The 16,434-nt window shown below is 38.4% G+C and overlaps 1 protein-coding gene across 3 annotated transcripts in view; it reads left to right on the forward strand.

Annotated features, from left to right (window-relative positions):
• The window catches only part of LOC111863891 (protein mini spindles), a 78,438-nt gene that overhangs the window by 36,226 nt on the left and 25,778 nt on the right, over positions 1–16,434 (forward strand). For all 3 annotated transcript variants that reach the window (XM_023850687.2, XM_023850686.2, XM_023850685.2), the window contains exons 16-25: positions 2,449–2,685; positions 5,378–5,540; positions 7,726–7,895; positions 8,336–8,518; positions 10,174–10,293; positions 10,745–10,897; positions 12,136–12,339; positions 12,527–12,662; positions 12,746–12,939; positions 14,815–15,029. In XM_023850687.2, coding sequence (XP_023706455.1) covers positions 2,449–2,685; positions 5,378–5,540; positions 7,726–7,895; positions 8,336–8,518; positions 10,174–10,293; positions 10,745–10,897; positions 12,136–12,339; positions 12,527–12,662; positions 12,746–12,939; positions 14,815–15,029 — 1,775 coding nt within the window. The remainder of the gene's footprint in view (positions 1–2,448; positions 2,686–5,377; positions 5,541–7,725; positions 7,896–8,335; positions 8,519–10,173; positions 10,294–10,744; positions 10,898–12,135; positions 12,340–12,526; positions 12,663–12,745; positions 12,940–14,814; positions 15,030–16,434) is intronic.

The following is a 16,434-nucleotide window of genomic DNA, read 5'->3' on the forward strand; positions in this document are numbered from 1 at the left end:
GCGTGCTACCAGCCCTGGTCAGCCAACGAGGTCGGCTGTCGGTACCTGATATTTCTCCCATCTACCAGAGGCATTGGAAACTTTTTGCCTAATTTTGCCCAGAGGTCTCCTAGAGATATGAGGATCTTTTACGTGCTGTAAATCTATGACACGGGACCCACGGCTTAAAGTCCCTCCCGGAGGACTTGTTCCCTGAATTTTTCCGCCCTTAAAAATTCCACGACTCCTGCCGGGTTTGAACCCGTGTACCTTGAGTCATGAGGTGGAATGTTACCCCTAGACTACGGAGGCTGCTAACTACAAGCACTTACAACGCTGTCTCTGATTTCCACACTTTACAAATCACTAGAGCACTCTAAGAGTTCTAAATCTGTGTTCACAGTTGTTTCTTGGTAACAAATCTTAATTGAGATTCCTCAGCTTGTGTTGTCACGCCATTGCCTGCTGGTTAACACTCCACAACTGAAGTGTCAACTGTTCTATAATGCCATCTCTTCTCAGCCTCCCTTGCAGAACTCACCTCTCAACTGACAACTGCCTGGGTCACCCCAATTGTCTTCTTTATAACTCCTTTGCCAGACTGAGTAGGAAACATGTTTTTCCACAGTAACTCTGTTGTAGTGGCATTCTTCATTGTTTGTTTCGAGGTCTTTGCCTAGCAGTGGGTCTTAAGTTGATAGCAGTGATACTCCTCAATAATTACTACAGTTAGTTTTATCACCCTTCTTGCAAATTGTGGATCCCTTCCACAGATCAGGCACTTCTCTCTTACTCCATATAGAATTAATAAATCTATGGATCTCAGACTGTAATGTTTCACCTCTGGTTGAATCAGTTCTGCTGGAATTTGATGACTGCCTGGTGATTTATACTTTTCAAATTTGCAATAGGTGTTTCAGCCTCAAAAGTACTAGGATCAGGCACTAATGTCTCAGCTGTATGTATTTTCATTTGCCTGATATCACTGATCCCATGTACATTCAATAATTGAGAGAAGTAGTTCTTCCACCTATTCAAAATGTGGGAATCTGCAAGCAGATCACCATTCTCATCCTTCGCTAACTTACTTACAGGTTGATAACCCCTCTGAAATTAATTTATTCTTCTATGCACGCTTCCAATATTCTTATTCTTACCGCTGGAAGTTCGTTAATTTTGTCTTCTATATATTCTCTCTTTTTATTCCTGAAATGCCTGCTGTCTTTGTGTCTTATATTGTTCAGATTATCTCCATTTATTTTGCTTGAATTCTGTAACCACTACAATTTAGCTTGTTTCATTTGATCTAATTGTTTTGAACATTCTTTGTCTATCCATGGTTTATGCTTCTTTAATTCATAATAACTAGACTCTCTTTGGCTGAAATTTTGATATTCTGTGTAATAGTTTCCCAAGCTTTATTAATATCCACGTCATTGTCTAAGTTCTCAAAAAGTGTGAACTTATTTCAGATTTCAACCCTGTGCTGCTCTTTACCCTCTACCTCATTTAATTTTCTGAGATTGAATCTCTCCATGTGAAATTTGTGAATTGTCTGTTTACTCACTGCTAGTCTCTCCCTTTCACCACCACTTTCGGTATGAAAATCTATTATAGTGTGGGAACTTTTTTTGACAGTCAGATTTTTTGGATATGGAAAAGTTTACTACCTTAATTCCATTATCCTTAATAACTGTGTAAACTCCTGTTCTCAATTGTTAATTTTAAAAAGCCTTTTCTCCATACTTGGCATTGAAGCTTTCTAAAAAAATTTTCATATGGTGTTTGGTGAATTTATCAAATGCACATTCTAGCTCATTGTAGAAGCTTTCCTTCATATTATCAATTTTATCTTTTGTTGGGAACATTCAGAACAATGATATCACACCAGTGACTTCTTAGCTTTATGTATGACACCTTATTACTAATAAACTCTACCCTCTGAACTGCTGATGTGATTCTCTTATGTAAAAAAAAAAACTGTAACTCGTTCCTGTTCCCCTTTCCATAGAAGAGTGTATATTCACCTGCCAGTTTTGTGCCATACCTGTTGCATCTGACCTTCTATACTCCCACTAAATCTAACTTATATTTTGATATTATTTCACAACTGTTATGGGCAAACCTCCCGTATACAGACCTGTTACATTCCACCTACCAAATCTCATGCCCGTTTTCCTTAGGTTTGATTGTTTATCCAAAGAATCCATCCAGGTCCAGGGCCCTTTGTGACATTTTATATTAAGCTTATTTTTTACGGTGAGGAGTTGTTAGCCTCAAAGCTGGAGGAACACCACTTATCAGGTGTTTGCGACTGCCAATTCAATATATTCACAGCTACCTTCCTTATCTGGAGGCCAAGATGTTCTGAGGTTGTGCCATGTGGTGACAAAAGACCCACTTAACATATACTTAGGTGTGATATACATATATAGCAGATTGAAAAATGTCTATGTTTGTTATCTTCAGGTGCGGATGGAGGCATTGCAGAAGTTGGCAAGTATTGTGAGTGAGAATAAATTGGTGACAAATAATTTGGGTGAACTGCCTCCTGTTCTTGCACAGCGTCTTGTTGACAGTAACAGTAAAATAGCAGCTGCTGCTATTGTCATTTGTCAGTCACTGGGAAATGCTATGGGTGTGCAATGCAAACTTCATGTGCGTACTTTGATCCCAGGGATGCTTCAAGGAATGGGGGACAGTAAGGTAAGGCCTTTTATAGTTCTGATTAATATTTATTCATTAAGTGAAATGCTAATAAGAAAAACTTTCCCTTTAACAGGCCGTGGAGTCCCATAGGGTTATGAGATATTGAGGCTCCCACATTTTCTAGAAAATTGGCTTACAGATGGTGGTGAGGTGTCAGCTTTATGCACTGGATGCCCTTTACCCCCAGAAAGATTCCTGCTACTCATTTCTATTAGAGGCTAAGTTGAAGCTAGGGCCATAATGTGGCTGAAAGGATTGGGTCAATTAAAGAATCCAGTGACAACCTTTTGGCTTGTAGCATAGTGCCTCAACTAACTATGCTATTGCATGCCCTTAATGAAATAACGTATTTAATGAAAATTTTTTCTGATCCCAGCCGAAGCCTGATATTAATGCTGCATTATAGAATGCCGATTATCTGAATCATGATTAGCCGAATTGCCAGTTAACAAAATCGGTGCAGCCAAGGAGTGCCGACTCTGTCTCCACTTGCTGAGTCAGCCCACACAGTCATTGTTCTTGTCTGTTCTAGTCTGTTCCAAGCCATCGTCATCACATGTTAGTGTTGGGTGATGTGTTTTGTTTGATTTTCAAACCCATTTATTATTTATGGATGCTAAAAAATTTAAAATTTCAAGTAAAGGAAAACATGGTTAAGAATTTAATCCAGTTGTCTGAGTTTTTGATTATCCAAAGCACATTTGTCACTAATTAATTTGGAGAATCAGTATTCTACTGTATTTTTTCATAAATAACTTTTTGTAAGAAAGTTTTACTTTCCAGAACTTCTACCTCAGTTTAATTGAAACTAATTAATTTGGAGAATCAGTATTCTACTGTATTTTTTCATAAATAACTTTTTGTAAGAAAGTTTTACTTTCCAGAACTTCTACCTCAGTTTAATGTACTTGTGTTTGAAACAACCAGTATTCATGTTTCTCTCTGCTGGAAATTTACTGTACAACCATAATTGTTGGTGAGTGTTATTATCACATACTGGGCATGCCCTGAAGCCATGCTGGTTGTGGGGTCATAATTGCCACTTTCCACATTGGTGCACAGGGCTAGAGCTCTATGTGATCAAGACAGCGTACATGTGGAGTTGGTGCTCCTGGGGGACATGTTCAGGAGAATGGTTACAACAACCGGTAGATCCATGGAGTTCTCAACCGTCATCTGAACATCAGTCGACTTGACAGTAAACCAGATTCAGCCACTTTCCTGCCCTACATCAGGACTATATTCAGTCAAATCAGCAGAGTGCTGTCCCAGCACAACATCAAATCAGTGGGCCTGCCTCCAAAGAAATTATCTAGTTTCCTCCGGCCAGTCAAAGATAGTCTAGGACTAAGGATACCAGGTGTATACAGAATCCCCTGTGAGTGCAGCAAGGTCTATATTGGGTAGACGGGCCATTCCATGGACACGCGGTTGAAGGAGCAGCAGTGGCACATCTGTCTCGAACATCCGGACAAGTCAGCTGTGGCTGAACACAGCACCAATTTGGGACACTGCATTCAGCTTCAGAATACCTCCATCCTTGCCACCAAGACTCATTATATGGATTGCATCATTAGGGAGGCCATTGAGTTTGAACTCCATCCCAACAATATGAACAGAGAGGTGGGGTTTTGCCTCAGAAAGTCATGTAGCCTCTCATCTGTTCTCTCAAGAAACCTCCAGGACATGACGACAGATCCACAAGGCCATGCAAGTCCATGACCGACTCGCATAGCAACCCCGAAGCTTAAGGGTTAATGCCCTCCAATTACCTTGCCTCTCTCCCCTGACACAATATTCTACACATGCTCTACCCTGCTGTCTGCTGGCCCACCTCCCCAGACCCTTCCCTTCTCCTCTCTACTTTTCCCACGTAACCCCCTCTCCCTTCTCTTCCTGCTCTTATACAGCTGAGTTTATTCGACTCAACATTAGTCTGTCAGCACCTGCTCATGCTGGTTCCTTGCGGATTTTTCTTCTCTTTTCTTCTACCCTGAAGATGGAGGCAATACGTTCCTCTGAAACATCGGTTAATACAGTATCTACATGGTGCCACATCCTAGAAGACTGCTTTCTTCTTGCTTTTCTTTTATTGAAGTCTTTTATATAAAATATGAATAGAGTTATGTATGAATTTACTTAAATTAACAAGAAGTTCAAGGGAAGAACTAATTGTCTACTTTCCTTTGATATTATTTATGACACAGACTGCATAGAAAATGCCTCCAGCAATTCTTTGTTTGCCATGGGAACATTACCAAGTTGTTACCTAGCAATGATAGGGGTATACACACACAAACCCACAGACACCTGTCCAACAGTTCTTCTACTGTTGCATTTATTTGTTGCTGCAGGTACGTGTTATCATGCCTTTGCTGAGCAATGGTAGGATGAATATTTGTGCAGACACATGGGATGATGGTAGGGTTTTGTCAAGTACGCTGTTGAGGTGGGCTCAATTGCCATGATGCCATGATATACATACCAAGTTTCAGGAAGATTGGTTCAGCCATTCAAAAATTAATATGGGGGACTCACACACAAACTGTGGAGATTGTATAAGTCTGCTTTAGGAAAGTAGGCTAAGAAATCTGGGAAAGTCATTGGGAAATTTCATTATCTAAAAGAGCTTTTACCCTGCTCATGATTGTATATAAAATTTTAAACAGAGACTTTTTATCTATTTCAGCCTTGGATCCGCACCGCGGCAGCAGCATGTATCAATACCTGGGGTGACCACTGTGGTTTCAAAGAATTCTTTGATGGAGAAATGATTGGAGATGCCCTCAAATCTGGGAACCCAGCTTTACGAATAGAATTATGGGCATGGCTTGCAGAGAAACTTCCTACATGTAAGTGTAAAGAACATACTGTCATGAGATTGAGTAACTATAGATGGGATTCGGTTTGGTAATTGGATTTATTGGACACTTTACCACAAAACTCATGACAACACTTACATATCACTCACACACAGACTAGTGTTCTCAGTCATGGTCTTCACTACACTACTTAATAGCAGCTTCCAATGGCAGATGTTTGCCTTCCTGTGGGTTCCTGAACTATATCTGGCCTCAGCTTCCAGCTTCTGCATCTCTCAACTCACTCGTGCTGACAGCCATCTGACACCAACCTCATACTCTTGTAACTCCTCTCTCAAGACTCTTTTTTTATATTCAAAGTCAAAGTCACATTGAAACTGACAGTGAGTCAGTATGTAAGTCTTGGTGTTGAAGATATTTATTACTGTTTGACAGTTATGGTCTTGTTTTTGTGGGGGCATCCTTTCTGATGAGAGGACTGGTCTGTCTTTTGTATGTGCAGCTGGCCCTTGCCAGCGCAGTTTTTCTTGGGTCCAAGTCCCTTGGCACTTGCAATCATATTTTAGTGTCTCAGATTTGAGACTTCCTATTTTGTCGCCTCCTACAACTCGCAGCGTCATGGTGGAGGTATTTGAACCTGCCTCAACACAGGTAACTGACTCACTCTTTTGTAATGACAGCTGGTCGCTGTCATATAGTCTTGGTTTCAGCCCACAGAAAATGCCTCTGTCAACAGTTTCTCCATTGTTGCATGGGCACATTGCTTAGTGATGGCTCTGGTATTGTTGCATGCTTACAAAACTGTTGCCTAGCAATGGGCATGTTTGCAGAGCTGTTCCCTAGTAATGGCTATCTTTACTGGCTTCATGGTTCTTGCATTTGGCAAACATGCCACAATACTATTCATTGTGGCAATATCGAGAGACCTCATTAATAAGAATGAAATCAGTAATGGTGTTGGTAATGCCAGCGTTGTTATGAGCTGCTGCCACACAGGTGTATAGGTTACAACTCTTTCCCATGTTCCTGATGTTGTCTAGTATCGGGCTAAACCATCCTGTTCTTAAAGATTATTAATACCGTACAGTGTGACTGATAAATGTTTTTCTTCTTTTTCTAATCTTTCATTCTTTACATGTTTCAGTCAAAGTGACCATCTTCAGAATGAGATATCAGTACTTGCAGAAACTACAATTACAATGTCACTGGTCATTATCAATACATGCAGGCACTACTATTACAGTGTCATGAATATAAAATATTAGCCTTTAACAATTACATTAATGTGCATGAATTTATTAAAATATTTAAAAATTATTATAATTAGTCTATTTACAAGTATGGTTTAGAAAACTTTGTTAAAATCTAGAACTAGTTTGGTTCATGTCCTTTATACTGCTTCTCTTTAAAGGAAGATGAGTGTCTACCATGTCGTGGTTCCGTTGTTTGAAGAACAGGACCCTTTAGTGTCATCCAGTTGTTCAGGCCATGCTGTGTTGTTATACAACAACACAGCATGGCCCTAGATTTATATTTTGTACTGTATGATATGTGGTGTGTGGGGGCACGTGGTAGTGTAGTTAGTTGAGGCATTGTGTTGCAAGCTGGAAGGTCACAGGTTCAATTCCCAATGAGGTCATTGGTTTTTTAAATTGACCTAACCTTTCCAGCTGCTCTGTAGCCCTTCGATTGACTCAGCCTCTAGCAGAAATGAGTACCAGGAATCTTCCTGAAGTTAGAGTGTGGTCAGTGCGTAAGGCTGACAACCTCACCACCATATTCGAGCCAATTGTCAAAGAAAATGTGGGAGCCTCGATGTCTCACAACCCTGTGGGCCTCCACAGCCTATTACAGGGATAGCTAAAAAGATGTATGATGTGTTATTGAAATTTTGTGGAAAGTTGTGCTATGTAATACAGTCTGTGTTTGAAATTGCAGTTTGTGATATTGTTGCTGTAGTTAAGTAAACTGTTGTGTTTCTGTATATACTCATGTCATTCCTGGTACTTATTATTTTTATTTTTAAAATGAACAAAGTTTAAGTAAGAAGTTAAGAAGTAATTTTAGGATCCTGCCTTCAAAAACTCACATTTAAAATACAAAAACTTATCCTTAAGATGGACATTGAATAGGGGTTTTGCTCTATTTGGGTTGAGTGGGAGGGAAATTTTATAAAACTAGAAGAGACTATTTGGCGCTAATTTGTGTTTTTCAGTGCCACCTAGGACTATACCTAAGGAAGAATTGTTGATATGTTTGCCACATTTGTATGCAAATGTGGAGGATCGCAATGTGGATGTTAGGAAGAATGCCCAGGAAGCGATTCTTCCATTCATGATGCATTTGGGATATGTAACAATGGCCAAAGCTACAGAGAGGCTGAAGGCAAGTTTGCTGTGTTTATTATATAATTAAATTCTTTAATTTAAAACATGTTTGTGCAACTACTTCTGAAGGCTTTGACCTTAAATGCTGTATAGGATGTTTTCCCATATATGAATTGCAAATACTATATATTTGCAAGTAAGCCAGCACCACGTTTCTGTATGAAGAGTGGTGGGACTGTGAGCCCAAGGAGGCATGAATAATATTGATTTGGATAATTATGGCAGTGATGGCATTGTTCAGTCATGTGTACAGATGTCTAGATGCATCCACTGTGTCTTCACAGTGTGCATAGGGTAACATCACTTTAGCCTCATATTAATTAAATACATATAAGCTGTCAATTTTTGTTACAGTAATACTAGATAATCTTAGTGATTGGTATATGACCGGTTGCTTGCCTGCTGCTTCATCACTAATGCAATATGTTTTCTTAACAGACTGGATCTCGCACTGTCATCATTGCAATCCTTGATAAGGCTCGTCCTAATCTACCAGACAAACCTGTGCCACCAAAAAAGACAGGAATGCCCGTTGCTGTTGATGACGATATGGAGCCAAACAAGGTTGTGAGGAGTGGGGGTGCCAGAGCCGCCTCTGGAAAGAATGCACCTAAAGGCAAAGTGAGTTTTGTGACATTTTGCAGGTCAGACTCTTTGCAGTGTGTTCTGCATGCAGTTCATGAGAAACTGTTGCCTTTGAAATGGTGATCAAATGAGATTCTTATGGAAGTGAGTTTTGAAGATTCTGATGCTGTGTAGTTTGGTAGGTAGGTATCCTGAAAAGGGTATATAAATGTGTATAAAAGTATGCAGTCTACACAATAATATTCTGTATTTAAAAACGAAGTAGACACTATTGTATCAACATTTGTTGTTTTGACGCTACATGTTCCAACCCCTTAAGGGTTGGAACACATACGAGTCTGGCTCACGAGTTCGACTCGGCTCGGGTTCCAATGAGCTAAACTTGTCCCTGTGTGGGTTGCAAAGTTGGGAGTCAGCTCATTCGTTTGTGGTGATATTAATCCGAGCCTGGCTCTCAAGTCAAGCTCGCCGAGCCAGATTCTTATGTGTATGGGTGGGTCATCACCAGGCGTACAATGATACCAGTCTCAGTTGTTGAATTACATCTAACTGTTTGCATCTAATTCTTCAATAAGGATCCTGAAGATGGAGAGAGCATGTTCCACCAAAATTAGGGTACCTGTCTGCCAAACCACATAGCATCACATCCCAGAAGACCATAGTCTTACTAGTTAAATTATTATTAGGTCATTTGTATAGTTTAATTGATTCTTCAGTGATCTAATATATCACCTGTTGAAGTAATGTAGCTCAGATTAGCGTCCATTGTTTATCTTCTGTCAAAATTGCAACACTTTTACATTCTGCACTTCAACACTATGTGTTTCGGCCTCAAACGGCCATCTTCAGGTGTTTTTATGTTACAGATATTTTACTAAAACTGTGTTCAAAACTGCTACACTGTTTTAATTCGTGTTAAAATCACACGTTGTAGTCTTCTTAAGTAAAACGAGAAAAAGTCCTTTAAAATTTCTGTTGCATATTATTTCACCCAACCCAGAGTGTCATCATTTTCGTAAATGTATCAAGGTGTTTTTCTCGGCAGCTTGCCCCTCACGTTCGTGGTCTACTTTCAGTTTTTGACTGCCATATGCTCCTGGTTTGTGTGTGCTTCCTCCACAGCGCGTGGTGTTGTCTTTACTAGTCATAAACTGAAAGTAGACCACGAACATGAGGGGCAAGCTGCCGAGAAAAACACCTTGATACATTTACGAAAATTACGACACCCTGGGTGGGGTGAAATAATAATCAACAGAAATTTTAAAGGATTTTATCTCGTTTTACTTAAGAAGACTACAGCGTATGATTTTAACATGAATTAAAAACAGTGTAGCAGTTTTATCACAGTTTAAATAAAATATCTATAACATAAAAACTCCTGAAGATGGCCGTTTGAGGCCGAAACATGTAGTGTTGAAGTGTAGAATGTAGAAGTGTTGCAATTTTGACGGAAGATAAACAGTGGACGCTAATTTGAACAATTGCAATGGGATGCTGAAATACAGAATCATAAATGTAGCTCAGGATATAAAAAGATTTTTATGGATGATAACTTGGAGAGGCAGAATCATGAAGGAAGCATTAGTTTACTTCAGGGTTTCGGGTCATGGTTTTTATATGGAATTTGTGTTCCCGTATTCTGTGTGCAGTGACAGAATGTTATGGTGGCTATAAGGATAGTTTCTTTTAAGATTGTTGGTGGAGCGTCTAAACCAAGTGGTCGTAAAAAGGATGAGGATGTGGATACATCCCCTCTTCTTCAGAATAACAACTTAAAAAATCAGCGGTCAGTTGATGAGCAGAAGCTGAAGGTAAGTTTTTAATACAATACACATTCAGCTGGTACATGATGAAATACTCATATGTGGTATGATTGTGTATTTCCATTGTGTCATATTGTGACGGGGAACGTGGTAGTGTAGCTGGTTGAGGCACTGCTACAAGCCAGAAAGTCGCGGGTTCAAGTCCCAATGAGGTCATTGGATTTTTTCAATTTACCTAATCCTTCTAGCTGCACTATGGCCACAGGGCCAACTCAGTCTCTAACAGAAATGAGTACCAGGGATTAATTAAATAATTTTCTTAGGGAGCAAAGCGTGGCGGGCACGTAAGGCTGACAACCTTACTGCCATCTTTGAGCCGATTGTTTAAATAATGTGGGACCCTCAACATCTCACAACCCTATGGGCCTTCACGGCCTGTTACAGGGATAGCTTTACTTTTTTTTTTACATTTTACATATTGTGACATTTTTATTTTCAGGTTTTAAAGTGGAACTTTACAACTCCAAGAGAAGAATTTGTGGATTTGCTGAGAGAGCAGATGACAGTTGCTAATGTAAATAAAACACTTATGGCAAATATGTTCCATTTAGACTTCAAATTCCATCTTAAGGCAATTGATGCTCTAAGTGAGGTAAGTAAGGTTTTGTCAAACATGTGAAATTTGTCTGTGCATATTTGAATTGTTTGAAAGAAGGTAACTATCCAGTATGAGATTGTATATTTACTACTGGTTGAAAACTGTATAATGGGAATATATTTTCAGTATTGGCTAAAATGTAAGATTCTGCAGACAGTGATTGATTATTAGCTTTTCCTTATGTTGGCTGTAGAATGCAGTTGCATTTTCATAATGCAGTCAGCAGGTGTCTTATTTTGGTGCAAATGAATGAGATTTGTATAGAATATGTGTGCAAGATGAATATGTTCTTGAAGGAATTTTGTGTTTCTGTGAGTTGTGTTTATTAGATATAAAGGAAAAAATATTTGAGGTTCTCATGACAGTTAATGTTAAGGTTATGGCTTTCTTTGATGTCTGCTGTGTAGTGTGGTAGATAGGTACAATGTTCAAGAGAAACTTGCTGCCTCCATGTTCTGAGTAGATACACTACCATGAAGATGGAGGAAGCAGTGTCTTCCAAAATGTTGGTATTCATCTACCATACTTTGTGACATCACATTTCAGATGAATAAGCTTAAGGAAAAGTATTTCAATTTTAATATGTAACAGCACACTTCAAAGCAGTGAAATGCTATGTGTGGAGGATAGGGTCCCATTTGTAGACTTGTACCCTGAAGTTAAATGCAGCAGTTGCCTCTGAAACGTTGGTTCATATCTCAAACAATGCAGCATCACATCTCAGAAGACCATGATCTTAAAGAGAAATTATTGAAGTTGTAATTGTGGTATGATTTAAGATATTGTCCTAGTATTTGCCTGAAGGGACTGAGAAATACCACTTAAACCTCAGAGCAGCTGGTCTTCTGCTCAAAATTTGAACTTGGAACCTCATAAATATGAAGCAAGAGTGCTGCCTGCCCAATTGTGACATTCCGTCTGATTGGATTGTTTTGCTGATCTCAGAATTATAAAGTTCATGTTAAGTGAGTAAGAATAGAAAGATTCAAAAGCACCTAGAATATACATGTGTTCATGGGTTTTTTTCGTACAGTGCAAGGGTGAATATCAAATTAACAAGGAAGACTTACCAGCCTTTGTAATACTGTTGTGTAGACTGTTCACATTTTTAAGAACACAAAGAGGTACAAAATTTTGAACGAGTGCTTGAATAATCTTATACATTAAATTAATTTTAAAATGATTTTATGTTGGAGACTGTTGGCTGTGATGATACTGCATTTTTATTTCAGGACTTGCCCAATAATGGAAGTGCCACAATTGCCAACTTGGATTTGATTTTGAAATGGATGACCCTACGATTCTTTGATACGAATCCATCAGTCTTATTGAAAGGTCTTGAGTATTTGCAGACTGTGTTTGCCATGCTGATTGAAGAGGAATACAACATGTTTGAGAATGAGGCCTCATCTTTCATTCCATATCTCATTCTGAAGGTTAAAAATGCAAAATATTGATACTTCTGTTGAGTGTTTTTGTTTTACTCTGTAGTTTAAATAGTATTGAGAATTTTTGTATTCATTTTAGTTCAGGTAAGTAACATTAATGTTTATGCACTTCATTCAAATAATGTCTAATAATAGGATTCAGTATTATAAACTTGATTGCTGTGGGTGTTAACAGATTGGAGATCCTAAGGATGCTGTTCGGAATGGTGTCCGAGCATTGATTAGGCAAACTGAACAAGTGTATCCAGCTACAAAACTTTTTGCATATGTGATGGAAGGCTTGAAGTCAAAGAATGCAAGGCAGCGCACTGGTAAATAACTTTCAGACAGGATTTCAGATTGTAAAGTATCCTAGATGGGTGATATTATAATGACTAGATTTTCTTTTTTTCAGAGTGCCTTGAGCAACTTGGTTCCCTAATTGAAAGCTATGGAGTGACAGTTTGCCAACCAAACCCCAGTGCTGCCTTAAAGGAAATAGCTCGACAGATTTCTGACCGTGATAATTCTGTGAGAAATGCTGCACTCAACTGTGTCGTACAAGCATACTTCATTGTACAAGAAAAAGTGTACAAATTTATTGGACAGGTAATTTGCACTTAAATTTTATCAGTATAGAGCAGTAATTACACCTTCCTTAGATATATATTTTTTCCATAATACAGTGGCTAGTGGTATGTGATGAACAAAACTGAGTGTTCATGCCTTGTGACAGTGATTCTGAATTATCAGTTCATGAAGCCTCATAAAGGGGATGTTAGGTATATTTCATATATTGTCAGTCATGTTTCAAAAGGGCATAAATAAAGTTGACATTTGTTTCACAACTTCTTTTTGTGCATGGAATAAAAAGTTGCTTTAAAATGAGAAAATCTCTTTATCTTGTGCTTATGATGCATCATAGCATGTAGCTTGAAATAAGATATAAGTTACTACTGAACAGAGGTACAGGTGATTCCATATCAAATTTGACAAAAAGGATCGGAAATTGGCATGCTTCCTTTATTTGTGTGTGTGCAGTTTCTAATACTTGTAGAGCATGTGGAGGAAATAATCTTTGCAAAGTTTGAGACTCGTAGGCCTAATAGTTTTTAGGATATTTGGCATCAAATTTAAGACTGCATTGTGCGTACCTTTAAATTATGCAGAAATATTTATCTTCCAGCATTTAGAGACTGTGTATTGGAAAGAACTAGCTTACATCTTCTTTGAAACATATAGCCAAAGGATGAATTATTCTCACAGCAGAGCCAGGTAGGACTGAGGTCATTATTCATGAGATACAACACACTCCAAAGCTGCACACATCGGCTGAGGATGGAACTGGACTGGAAGGCTCACTGTGTAATGCATAAACTCTGATCAGGATACCAGATACTTCTCATCTAGCAACTATCTGTCTGTGGCTCTATGATCCTTTGTTGGAGCTTGGCCACATATTCAGTTTCTTAATCCTATATACAGTTGATAGGACTCCTTGGACAGGGGATCAGCCCATTGCAAGGCCGCTACTGACAGAGAACAGCACAAACACAGAATGAACACACAGACATCCATGCCTCTAGTGGGATTTGAACCCATGATCCTAGCATTTGAGCAAGTGAAGACAGATTCATTCCTTAGACTGCATGGCCAATCAGCTGATCTAGCAACTACTAAGTAGAAAGCTCTGTTTTGTTAGCATGGAAACAAATAATATATTTTGAGACGTTTTGTTCAGTGGTGGGGAAGTTGGTGAAATTTAGAAAAATCCACATCTCCAGTTATATATGAAATAATAAATATGCAATACCCACTATTGCAAAGGGCATGAAATTAGCTTTGGATGAACCCTCATTAATCTTTCTACCACAGTTGGTTCCAGAAATACAGCCATCAAAATTAGAAGTTTCTACGAAATTGAAATAAATTTGGCACTTAATGTCATAAAAACTGTTAGGTTTAGGGGGCCTTAAATTTGCAAATATTATTTTCTCTAGGTGCTGAACACAAACAGAATATTGGAGGGGCGACAAGGTTCTTTGCTCTTTGCATTGATGTTGAATTAACTGTCTGTACATGAAGTTTCACCAAGGAATATGTTGACTGAAAGTGGTTCAGAAATGCTGCTTAATATGCTGAGATTGACTTACTTGAATGTCCATACATAAATTTCGCTATCTCTAATGACTGGAAGGTTCTTGTATGAGGTTCTATTTGGCATCAATAAAATGTTAGTATGTTACTGTAAAACAAATGATATCACAGTGTAAAAATGGTGATATTTCCTGTTAGGAAATATAAAATTATTTTATATGTATACCTCCCAGAGTCGGTAATTAAAAATGTGGTAAATTTTGTTTAGCCTTGGGCATAAAGAACTTGGTTTATATCCAGCATGCTCTCTTAGCTGAAATCTGTGACTTATTCAGTTTGTTTCTTTCATAAAGACATCTTGTAGTGTTTGTAAATGTACATCTGTAGATTTCAGACAAAGATTTATCACTGTTAGAAGAACGTATCAAGCGAGCTGCAAAGACTAGGGAAACACGAGCACCCAATGCATCGAAGCAGCAACCCCCACAGCAGTTGCAGCAGCCTCAACCACAGAAAGTGTTGCCTCAGGGGAATGCAGGCACCATCAAAAAGGAACCCATTAGACAAGATGAGTCTCCACCACCTCCCCCACCAACAATGAGGTACATTATGTAAGATTTGAGGTTTTCACAATGTTAAAAAAAGTCAATAATTGTATGTCTAGATGAATTATGTAAAGGAACGTACCTCANCCAGAGGAATGTATCGCCTCCATCTTCATGGTAGAAGGAAAAATATTAGTAATCCGCAAGCGAAGATACCGTGAGAACTGGTAAAAGCAGTCTGCTTTTACCGGTTCTCACGGTCTCTTCGCTTGCGGATTACTAATATTTTTCCTTCTACCATGAAGATGGAGGCGATACATTCCTCTGGAACGTCGGTTAACACCACACATATTCACGGTGCCAAATCCCAGAAGACTGCTTTCTTCAATGAGGTACGTTCCTTTACATAATTCATCTAGACATACAATTATTGACTTTTTTTAACATTATCCATATTCCCATATAGGGACTGGCTCTGGTGATTGAACCCAACTGAGTGGGCCTATTACCTGAGGATAGAGGAAGAATCCAGTCTCTTTAACGTTATTAAGAAAAGGGGTGATGGATAATGTCCAGAAAGTCAATAATTGTATTAACATATTACATGACCTTTTAGATCTTACCATCTTGACATGTATGCATGAGACTGTATACTCGATATGTGCACATGTACAGTTGCTTCAGGTGTTCATTCTGTTTGATTATAACTTACTCTTTTCAAATTTCTCTTTAAAAATTTGTGGTCATTCTTAGCTTATAAACTAACTAACTAAATGCAGCACAGTGTTCTTTGTGAATCTCATTGTTGTTCAGCTTATCAAGAATCCCTAGCAGACCCTCTGCACATCCCAGAAGACACTAAGCTTCATGGGCTATCTTTATTGTTTGCATCCTGTTGTTTGTCATGATGTGGGTTTTGGGGGGAGAGGAGCCGTCAAGATAAATTTAATAAAAATGAAACAAATCTAATATCACTGTGTTACATTACATTGGTTTCCTTTATTTAGTGACTGCTACATGTTTTGGATCATCGTCAGGCAGCATTCTTAAATATATCTCTCATTATTGAATTATCCTAATGTTGATCCATGTTATTGTTAATTGTTAGAACTGCTATAAGACATGTAATTTTGGCCAAAATATTTTTAAAGCCAGAATTACATGTGTCATAATAATTATAGCAATTAATACCAGTACGGATCTATATTAGAATAATTCATTAATGGGTGACATATTTAAGAATAATGCCTGATGGTGATCCAAATGTAGATTGAAAGATGTAGCAATCACTAAATTAAACCAATGTAACACAGTAATATTAGACTGGTTTAATTTTTTATAAATTTGTTGACAGCCAAAAAAAAAACATCTTCATTGGGCATCCATGGATCCGTGGAAATTAATAATATGTACATAATATCATCATCATCACCAGTAATCTGTCAGACGACAGGTCCACAGT

The sequence above is a fragment of the Cryptotermes secundus genome, unplaced genomic scaffold, assembly GCF_002891405.2.
Source record: "Cryptotermes secundus unplaced genomic scaffold, Csec_1.0 scaffold171, whole genome shotgun sequence".
Classification (NCBI taxonomy): domain Eukaryota; kingdom Metazoa; phylum Arthropoda; class Insecta; order Blattodea; family Kalotermitidae; genus Cryptotermes; species Cryptotermes secundus.